Source organism: Metarhizium acridum (assembly GCF_019434415.1).
Source record: "Metarhizium acridum strain ARSEF 324 chromosome Unknown scaffold_573, whole genome shotgun sequence".
Classification (NCBI taxonomy): Eukaryota; Fungi; Ascomycota; class Sordariomycetes; order Hypocreales; family Clavicipitaceae; genus Metarhizium; species Metarhizium acridum.
The window spans coordinates 87,392-98,335 of NW_027094043.1; the positions used below are offsets into that span (position 1 = coordinate 87,392).

The 10,944-nt window shown below is 44.9% G+C and overlaps 1 protein-coding gene across 1 annotated transcript; it reads left to right on the forward strand.

Moving 5' to 3' along the window:
- Positions 1-141: 141 nt before the first annotated feature.
- On the forward strand, positions 142-6,572 carry RRP5_2 (rRNA biogenesis protein rrp5). Its single transcript, XM_007812275.2, has 3 exons — positions 142-717; positions 794-5,212; positions 5,267-6,572. The coding sequence occupies exons 1-3, from the start codon at positions 292-294 to the stop codon at positions 5,810-5,812; spliced, it is 5,391 nt and encodes a 1,796-aa protein (XP_007810466.2). The 5' UTR covers positions 142-291; the 3' UTR covers positions 5,813-6,572.
- The last annotated feature ends 4,372 nt before the right edge of the window (positions 6,573-10,944 follow it).

Below are 10,944 nucleotides of genomic sequence, written 5' to 3' on the forward strand. Positions count from 1 at the left end.
CGGGTCAATTCTGGTGCGAGTTCTAGGAGTAGCTCCGTACTTAAGTCGGCTGGATGGCCTGAACTGCCAGCTGTTCAACCCTGTGCCACACGCCTCGCCGCCACCGCCACCGCCACAAACCCTTACCCCCACCTGAGCCCACGCTAAACCCCTTCCTATTCTTATCGGCTTATCGCCGTGCCGCAGGGAAAAAAAATATCCAACAGGCCTAGCCAAAGGTCTCAGGAAAGGAATTTCTATACCGAGTTTGAGATTCAAGGCACGAAACCGCTTTCGCTGCATTTCGTCGCCATGAGCAATCTCAAGCGAAAAGATGCCCCTGGAGGGCAGCCTCCCGCTAAATCGGCTAAAAATACCAAACAAGGCCGACCTTCAAAGACGAATGCTCCCGAAATCGCAAAATCCAAAACAGCCAAAACCCAGCCAAAGAAGACGAGCGACAACGACGCTCGTCCCAAAGCACCTGTTGTGTCCCTCCTGAAAAATGAAGAACCAATATTCCCTAGAGGTGGCGGCAGCATTCTTACTCCATTGGAGCATAAACAGATTCAGCTGGAAGCCAAAGCCGACGCTCGTCGTGAAGAAGAATTCGACACTAGGGGCGGCAAAGCTCAAAAGATACCAAAGAAGAGAAAAGTTTCCCTGAAAGGCGGCAAGACGAGTGCTGAAGAGAAGGATTCCGAAGACTTTGTCAAGGTGGAAAGTCTCAATTTCAAGGTAATTGCTGAATTTCACCTGCGTTTCGTTTGCTCATACAGAATATCAAGCTCGCTCGTGATTCTAACAGCAGTAGAAACTTGTCAAAGGCTCTCTCGTGCTTGGTCAAATCACCCGAATTAACAACCTGGATCTCGAAGTGGCTCTTCCCAACAACCTTACCGGACATGTGTCGGTTGTCGCTGTTTCAGAGCAATTGACCAACCGAGTACAAGAGGCCGCGGCCGAGCAAGACGACGAAGAGGACGAATCATCCGACGAAACTGATGTTGACCTCAAATCCATGTTTGTTGTGGGCCAGTATCTGCGAGTATATGTTGTGTCCACAATGGACGAGTCAGCGATTGGCGATGGCAAGAACAAGACCAAGAGAAAGATCGAGCTTTCTTTGCGACCCACAGAGACCAACTCAGGCTTAGGCAAAGATGATATTGTCGCCAACAGCACCGTTATGGCATCCGTCGTCAGTGTCGAGGATCGTGGTTGCGTTATGGATGTCGGCATTCCCCATCTTCGAGCCTTCTTACCCCACGGCGAAGTTGACTCGACCATTGACCAAAGCCGACTACAAGAGGGATCTGTGTTCCTGTGCCAAGTAACCGGCAAGGGTTCAAATGGAAACGTTGTTCAACTCTCTCTGCAGCAAAAGAAACTCGGCAGCCTAAAAGACGTCCCGACAGAGGCCACCACCATAAACGCCTTTCTCCCCGGCACCAATGTGGATGTCCTGATTACCAACATTGACCGACGCGGCCTTGCCGGTAAAGTCATCGGACACTTGGACGTGACTGCGGACCTTGTTCATTCGGGAGCCGGACCCAATGGTACCGATCTGGAAGCTACCTACAAAGTCGGATCCAAGGTCAAGGCCAGAGTAGTTTGCAACTTCCCTACAGCCAAGGAACCGAAGCTTGGCATCTCCTTGCTCCCTCACATCACTTCGCTCACACGCAAGCACCCTGCCAAGGACAACAAAACTCTTCCTACAGAGGCTTTGCCAATCTCGTCATTGGTAGAGAAGTGTACTGTTCGACGCGTTGAGAGCGAAATTGGTCTCTTTGTAGATATCGGAATCGCTGGCTTGGGCGGCTTCGTTCATATTTCCCGAGTCAAGGACGGTAAAGTTGACGCCCTGTACGAATCTAGCGGGCCTTATCAACTTGGTTCAGTTCACAAGGGACGAGTTGTTGGTTATAGCGAACTAGACGGCCAGTTCCATTTGTCTTTTGAGAAGAGTATCCTCGATCAACAGTACATTCGTATGGAAGACGTTCCTGTAGGCGCCGTCATCACTTGTGAGATTGAGAAGCTAGTCATCAAGGAAGAGGGTGTCAGGGGTTTAATCTTGAAGATTGCTGATGGTATCACCGGTTACGTCGCCGAGCGCCACTTGTCAGACATCAAGTTGCAGCACCCTGAGAAGAAGTTCCGCGAGGGTATGAAGGTGAAGGCCCGAGTGTTGTCAACCAATCCATTCAAGAAACAGATTCGGTTTACACTGAAGAAGACCTTGGTCAACTCCGACGCCCCAGTCATCAAATCCCACGAAGATGCTGTTGTCGGCCTCCAAGTCCCTGGAACCATCATCAAGCTCCAGCCCAATGGCGCGCACATCCAATTCTACGGTCGGCTAAAGGGATTTTTGCCCGTTTCTGAAATGAGCGAAGCCTACATCCGTGATCCTAATGAGCACTTCCGTATCGGTCAAGTTGTCAGCGTGCACATACTTCATGTTGACCCTGAACAGCGCCGACTGATTGTCTCCTGCAAGGATCCTGAAGCTTTTGGCTTGGACAAGCAAACAGCTCTGAAGAACCTGAAAGTAGGAGAGATGGTTGCCGCCAAGGTGACACAGAAGACCGAGGATCAAATCTTCGTCGAGCTGGTAGACAGCCAACTCAAGGCCATTCTTCCTGTTGGTCACCTCACCGACAAGTCCCCCTCCAAAAACCAATTTGCTCTTAAGCGCGTCTCGGCCGGACAGACCCTTTCCGACCTCATGGTCATCGACAAGAATGAGAAGCGAAGAGCTATTATACTGACTCAGAAACCCAGTCTCATCAAAGCCTCCAAGGAAGGCAAATTGCTTTCCAACTTCGACGACGCCAAGCAAGACGCTATTGTCCCGGCTTTTGTGAGAAATGTTACTCAGACAGCCGTCTTCGTTCAATTTGCTCATAACCTTTACGCCCTTTTACCAAAGTCACGGCTGCCGGCAGATGCGCAGTCCAAGCCGGATTTTGGTATGCACAAGTATGAGTCCATTGAGGTAAAGATTATTTCTGTTATTAATGACTTGCGCCGCATCATGGTCGCTCCTGCAACCGCGGCCCCAACTGAGGAGGTCACCAAGAAACAAAAGGATAAAGTGCCTGCTCCTGCGGATGGTCTAGGATTCGGAACTGTCGTGACGGCTACTATAACCTCCATTAAGGAGACCCAACTCAACGTGCAGCTGATCGATAACCAAGTTCAGGGTCGGGTGGATGTATCTCAAGTCTTTGACAAGTGGGAGGATATCACAGATCCTAAAAAGCCACTTGACAAGTTCCACAGAAAACAACAGATCAAGTTAAAGGTCATTGGCGTTCACGATGCGAAGGATCACCGTTTCTTGCCTATTTCCCACAGATCAGCCCACTCCGTTCTTGAGATGTCCGCCAAACACAGCGATGTCGAGGGTGAAAACCCAATCACACTCTCACTCGACTCACTGAAGGTTGGGGACTCGCACATCGCATACGTTAACAACGTCACGCCTCAATTCCTCTGGGTCAATCTCTCTCCCAGCGTTCGCGGTAGAGTTTCCGCTATGGAGGCCTCGGATGACCTCTCCCTCCTGAACGATTTGGAAGCAAACTTCCCCATTGGCTCAGCGCTGAAGGTCAAAGTCAAATCTATTGACGCCGAAAAAAACCGTCTTGACCTTTCAGCTCGCTCTTCGACCGACTCACAGGGTGTCGACTGGACTTCTTTAAAACAAAACATGGTCTTACCCGGAAAGATTACGAAAGTTAATGAGCGTCAGGTTATGGTGAAGCTCAGCGACATTGTTTCTGGACCTGTCCACTTGCCTGACATGGCAGATAACTACGACGATATCAACACCCTCAATTACAAGAAGAATCAGATCGTACGAGTGGCTATTGTGGAGGTGGATGCCAACAATAAACGCTTGAGACTTTCTATGCGTCCGTCTCGAATCCTGAGTTCAACCCTGCCCGTAGCCGATAAGGAAATTGCGGATCTGTCACAAGTTGCAGCTGGCGATGTGGTTCGTGGCTTTGTCAAAAATGTGTCTGATAAAGGCCTTTTCGTCGCGCTCGGTGGCCACATTACAGCTCTGGTTAAGATCGCCAATCTCTCAGATAGATTCTTGAAGGATTGGAAAGATCACTTTCAGGTTGATCAGCTCGTCAAGGGTCGTGTTCTTTCCGTCGACAGCGCCCTAAAGCAGGTCGAAATGAGTCTGAAGGCTTCCGCAGTCGATGAAGACTACACACCGCCAGTTTCTTATAATGATATCAAGGAAGGTTCTGTCGTCACCGGCAAGGTTCGAAAGGTTGAAGAGTTTGGAGCCTTTATTCTGGTTGACAACTCGAACAATGTCAGCGGTCTCTGCCATCGGAGCGAGATGGCTGACGAAGCCGTCAAGGATGCCACCAAGCTGTACAAAGAAGGCGATGCTGTCAAGGCTTTGGTTTTGGAGGTTGACGCTGTAAAGCGACGAATTAGCTTTGGCCTCAAGCCTTCCTTGTTTGATGAGGATACCGATATGGAATCGAACGACTCGGACGCTGGAGGCGTTGCCCTTGAGGACGATGAGGAAAACGATGATGAGGAAATGTCGGAGGAGCAGAAAGCTTTACTTGGGAAGCTTTTGGGCAACGATAGCGTTGATGACGACGATGACGATGAGGAAGAGGAAGAAATTGATGATGGCGAAGAAGAAGGCGACGAGGACGAGGATGAGGAAATGGAGGACGCGCCCATTAAAAAGTCTGGTGGTCTTGGTCTTGGCAAGAAGTCTGCCTGGTCCGCTGACCCATTCGACGAGTCTGGTTCCGATTCAGAGGACGAAGCGCAAGAGAAGGATAGCGACAAGAAGACGAAGAAGAAGCGGAGAAAGGGAGAAATCGAAGTCGACCGCACAGCCGAACTTGATGCCCACGGCCCACAAACCTCTAGCGACTACGAGCGACTACTGCTAGGTCAACCGGATTCATCGAAGCTTTGGATTCAATATATGGAATTCCAGATGAAAGTTAGCGAACTGGCAAAGGCAAGAGAAGTAGCGGAACGCGCGATTAAGAGTATCAATATTCGCAAAGAGGAAGAGAAGCTGAAAGTTTGGGTTGCCTATCTCAAATTGGAAGTTAGGTATGGCACTAAACAGACGGTTGAAGACGTATTCAAGCGGGCTTGCCAGTACAATGATGAACTGAAAGTCCACGAGGAATTGGCCAGCATCTACATCCAGTCTGAGAAGCTCAAGGTTTGTGCCGCCCCGTTGAAATCATATTTTCAGTTCAGACACTAACATGGGTAGGATGCCGATGATCTGTACGAGTCCATGTTGAAGAAGTTTGGCGCCAAGGCACCCAGCGTATGGACAAAGTACGCCTACTTCCTCTCCGTTACAAGGAACCAGCCGGACCGCGCCAGAGCTCTGCTACCGCGAGCAACTCAGCGGTTGCCCGCCCATCACAGTCAAAATATCGTTGGCCAATTCGCTGCCCTTGAATTCCGCTCACCGAATGGCGAGCCAGAACGTGGTCGAACCATGTTTGAAGGCTTGCTAGCCACCTGGCCCAAGAGGGGAGACCTGTGGAGTTGGTTGTTGGATCTTGAAGAGGGGGTTGCTGGTTCTGATCCGACTGCTGTTCGTGACGTATATGAACGACGTACACGCGTGAAGGGCCTCAAGCCCAACCAGGCCAAGAAGTGGTTCCGCAGATGGGTCAAGTGGGAGGAGAAGCTGGATCCCAAGGGCAAGGACAAGGTCATGGCCAAGGCTCAGGATTGGGCGGCGCTGTATAAGGCGAAGAAGGAAGCGGAGGCTGCAAAGCAGGAGGATGAGGACATGGAAGAATAATTTCGTGACGGGGGATGAAAAGCGAATTGAGTTCATTTCGAGTACATAGTGGTGCCGGATCGCGCCAGCTGTAACGTTTCTGTTCAGGACTTGACTCCAATATGGGATCGACTGTGATGGCCTGGTGAAGTGGAAATTGAAGCAGAAATACAGCCAGGGCATCTCATCTGAAGATATGGCCTATCCCAGAAATGTAGGCATTGGATGTGTGCGATACTTGGCACTAATCACGAAACGCTAGCAGGACAAAGCTGTTTCGACCATACAACTTGGATGAAATAGAACACCCAAATCGGCAATTCAGAACTCTACTTCTGATAAAATGGCCGGCGACATGACAAGCACCAAGTGCTTGACTAGACAGTTATTTGATTCCCGGCTTCCAATTCTAGATGTCTCGGCACAGCCGGGCTGTCGTCGTTGTCGAGCACATCATAATGGCAGAGCAGGATTCACTCGCCGGTGGACCACAATGGCTCATCCACAGATATTCGGCCCCACCGATCTCGAGCTCGCCCGAATAGGAAACTACACCAAGCAGGTTTGTCCGTTTGTCCCGTGTGTCGTCGACTTTTGCTGGCGTGGAGGACTTTAGAACCAAGGGCTAGACGCAGATTATCTGGTGATTCCAAAACTAGTACATGATAGAAAGTTGATTTCCTTCTTTCTTGCTGCGTGAATAGTATTCAATAACAGCTTGGTATCATAGACGTTTTTACCAGCGTTGACCATTCGTCTCCCTTCGTCTAGCGATAACAACGCCCCTTGTCATCTTTAATCTTTTACACAAGTCAATTCTATTCATTCTGTTGCCAACTAGGGCCAATGAATCATCTTCGGGTATGCTCTTCAAAAGATCAAGCCGAATACAAGCCCGATCAAAAGCAGAGCCTTGCACTACGCCCCTCTCGCTTCTGGATGCTACCACTGCCAACTTTGCTCTCACTAGTGCGATATGGCTCTTTCACGAGCTGGAGAAAGATCAGCGCTAGAAATTCAGCGTATCGCAGCACCTCTAAGCTACGCTCGGCGTCAATCTTGAGGCATACCCCAAGTTTGCTGGCCAGATCAGGGCCGTCACAACCGCTGATGGGAGCGTTCCCGACGACGCACGCCATCTGCCTGCCCATTCTCGACGCTTTGGGCGTATTTACGCCAGCTTCGGGTATGAGAAAGACCCCGGCGTCGCATTTACAAGTGCTTCTAGCGAATTATTTCTGCACAAGGTGGTTCCGCGTTTTCGATCGCCAGTCCGCACAGTTTGTGATGCGGATGCGACGGAATCGAGCAGATTTGTTTGGCAAGAGGCGGTTGCGGACCCGTTCAAATTGTCAAAGGTAGTGGAAAGGATGTGCTACCGCCCGTCATGGCGATTCAACTTACAGAGTTGGCCGGCGGTGGCTTCGCATGAGCCGTCAAGGTTGCTCAACCTTTGGCCGACGTCACTGCCTTGGCGACGTTTTTGAAGGACCAGGCCTCTGTTAGTCGCGCCGCTCTTCTGGGACGTGTTGAACCTATGCTGGGACCCATGTTTGATCCGTCAAGCTGGACGATCTGGCTGCGGGCCATGTCGATAGCCAAGACCCGGATCCCGAGCTTATCAAAGCTGCTCGAGGGCTGCCCGTACATAAATACGACTGGTGGCCGTCGGCGGCTACTTGTCCCTGGCCAATGAGCGTCCCAAAGCCGTTCCGACAATCTCGTCCTGCTGGGGAAGCAATGCCGTGGTCTGAATGGAATGTTCGTGCCACTGTATACCGTTGTCTGGTTCGCTTCACTAGAGAGCAGGTCGAAGTGCCTTTGGACGCCGCGAATAACGGCAATTCAAATGGCATGAGCCGGCATGACGCCATCCTGGCACACGTCTGGTCGTGTATAGCACGAGCACGGAGGGCGGAAACAATATCTCCATATATTGCGACCTAGTGTATGGCGTGCGGTCGCGGCTCTAGTTGGGTAGTAATTTTATAGGGTCGCCAATGTTCATGAACAATATTCATATGGCGGCGCCTGACGTGGCTGGGACGGGGGGCAGGGGCGTCATCTACGTCACATAGCTTGTCGCATCCGGGAAGCGATAGGCGTCATGGGACAGTTGTCACACATATCGGCTCTTTGCACAGCGTGGCATATGAAACGTTGCCTTAGCAGATTTGGCAGGGTTTCTTGGGACGAAAGCTGGGCTAGGTCGGGAGTGTATGATGTTGACTTTGGTCTGGGGTCGCTGCGATGTGTGTATGGTGTAGTGCCGAATATGGACGGACTTGTGCTGATTAATGAGGCTCCAAGAGATGGGAAAATGGCCGGTCCGCGGACGCATAATGGCATGGATTTTGATTTCCATATTCAAAAGGATGAAATGATGCGGCTGTTGGAGGATTCAGCATTGCTACCGAATTGTAGCTGAGGTGCGAGAAATGGCAAAACGAAAAGTTCCGGGACGTAATTGCCACATGAGATGCAGGGGCTCCCATAAAGTTTTTGTCTTTTTGTGTAATAAAATATATGCCTCAACATAGATTAATATTAGATAAAAAAACTCAATCTACTTATCATGCCATATCTTTTACAACTATGCAATTACCTTGTTTTAATGAATACAGAGAATTATTTTATGATTTAAATAAAAAGAAAATAGTCCCCCATAATATAAAAGAATTATTAACTCCTTGTGGGTTAGCTTTTTGAATTATGGACGATGGAAGTAAACAAGGTAACGGTTTACATATCAGTGTTTATGGTTTTACTAACACAGATATAGATAAACTAATGCTTACTTTACAAGATAAATTTAATCTTAAATGTTCTATACATTATAACAAGGATAATAAACCACGTATTTATATATTTAAAGAATCTATGGATACTTTAATACCTTTAGTAAAACCTTATTTTATTAAAGAGATGTTATATAAATTAGGTTTATAGAGTACTATTAAAAAATCATTAAATTAAACGATTTATTACCATTCTATGCTATATTAAGATCTATACCTAACAAATTATTAGGTGTTGTAGCTATGTTCGCTTCATTAGTTGCTATATTAGCTTTACCATTTACAGATTTAGGTAGAACTAAAGGTTTACAATTCAGACCTTTAAGTAAGATCTTATTCTATGTATTCTTAGCTAACTTCTTAATATTACAACAATTAGGTGCAAAACACGTTGAAAGTCCATTTATAGAATTTGGACAAATAAGTATAGCATTATATTTTGCCCACTTCTTTATCTTAGTACCTGTTGTTAGTGTTATAGAAAACACTTTAATGGATTTATATTAAACAAATAATAAATCAAGATAATAGATCTATTAGTGATATAGATAATTTTATATAATCTTTTCTTAAGATTTATATAAGAAGATTATGCTGTAAACGGATTTACACTATGATTGCAAATCATTAGTTCGAGGTTTAATTCCTCCATAATCTTGGTATTGGAAATAAAATACAATACAATTAAAACTTAACTATAAAATTTTTATTAATACTTATTACATTAAATAATTTACTATATTTTTAATATAGAATATATTCATATATAATGTCAATTTTATTTACTATTTAATTTAAAGTATTAAAACGGAGTATAATATATATTTATTATTAAATAAAGGCAGTTTTAGCTTTTCAAAATAATTTTATTTAATGTAAATTTATACTAAAAATTTAAAATAGAACATATTTGTTCACTCAGTTATTAATAACATTAATAACTATTTTTAAAGAAACTATACTCTATTACTTCGTAATTTTGAAATTAGAAGGTACCACAAACCTAAATTTAAGATCTGAAATATTAATGGGTATGGAAAGATGATTTAATTCAACTAACGCTAAAGATATAGGAACTTTATACTTAATATTTGCTTTATTCTCAGGATTATTAGGTACTGCTATGTCAGTATTAATAAGATTGGAATTAAGTGGACCAGGAGTACAATTCATATCAAATAACCAATTATATAATAGTATTGTTACGGCTCACGCATTATTAATGATATTCTTTATGGTTAACAAATAAAGACTATTTAATCTTAATTTTTGTATAACTAATTTCACATTACGTAATAACCAGAATAATTTTATTACTGTTACAGATAGTAATAACAACAGACCTAATAAAAATAATGATAAAAATAAAATACCTAAATATACTAAAGTATATATAGAAAATCCTTTTAAGAATAGAGATCTTATTTTAAAAGTATCTAAAAACCAAAAGGGAGTATATATTTGAGAAAGTAATGATCATGTATATGTAGGTTATTCTATTAATTTATATAACAGAATAAGCTCTTACTTTATGCTTTCTATTCTTAATACTAAAGCACGTAGAGTATTACATTATTTTAATAAACATGGATTTCAAGATACAAATTTATCTATCTATATAATGAATGAAAATTCAAGTTTAGAAGAAGTTATATGTTTGGAATAACATTTTATTGATATTTTAAAACCGAGTTTAAATGTAGATTTAATAGCAAAAAGCTCAGGTTATCATAAGCCTATGTGTCAAGAAATAAGAGATAGATTGCGTAAACAAAGAGGTATTCCTGTGTATATTTATAATGCAGAAGATTTTACTTTATTATATATATTTGAATCAAAACAACATATGTATAATTCAATTAGCATTCATTATAAAACTTTAAACAATTGTTTAAATGAAGGTGCAGTTGTTACGAACCAAGGGTACCTGAAGCAGTTGGCCGGCGTCATGGGCCGCCAGCATGCAGACAAGAATGGGGCCCGACGGGATCGCAGGTCACGTGAGGGGATCAGATGGGATCAGTCTGATCCAACTCAATGGATCAGAGGGGATCAACCTGATCCAGCACGGGGGATCAGATGGGATCTATCTGATCCAGGACTACAATAGAGAGATAGACGAGTACTTAAGGAGGAGGTATTCCCATAGTCAGATAGTCTAGATCTCTATTGATCAATCTAAGCAATAGTTTTACTATTGAGAGTTATACTCTTAACGGCCTTATTGTGATACTGCTCAAAAGCTACTCTGTAGCATTCAACCTGACTTACTTCCTAAGAAACAGACCTACTGTGCCTTAGAACCTAAGCCACCGTTACATTTTGATCAATATGTTCAGTAAGTTACCTTGAAAC

Bases quoted from the DNA above. Each gene is read 5' to 3' on its own strand.
- RRP5_2 (XM_007812275.2), top strand. From the start codon at position 292: ATGAGCAATCTCAAGCGAAAAGATGCCCCTGGAGGGCAGCCTCCCGCT. The intron at 718-793 runs GTAATTGCTGAA...TAACAGCAGTAG, and splicing joins TGGAAAGTCTCAATTTCAAG to AAACTTGTCAAAGGCTCTCT. The intron at 5,213-5,266 runs GTTTGTGCCGCC...TAACATGGGTAG, and splicing joins TCCAGTCTGAGAAGCTCAAG to GATGCCGATGATCTGTACGA.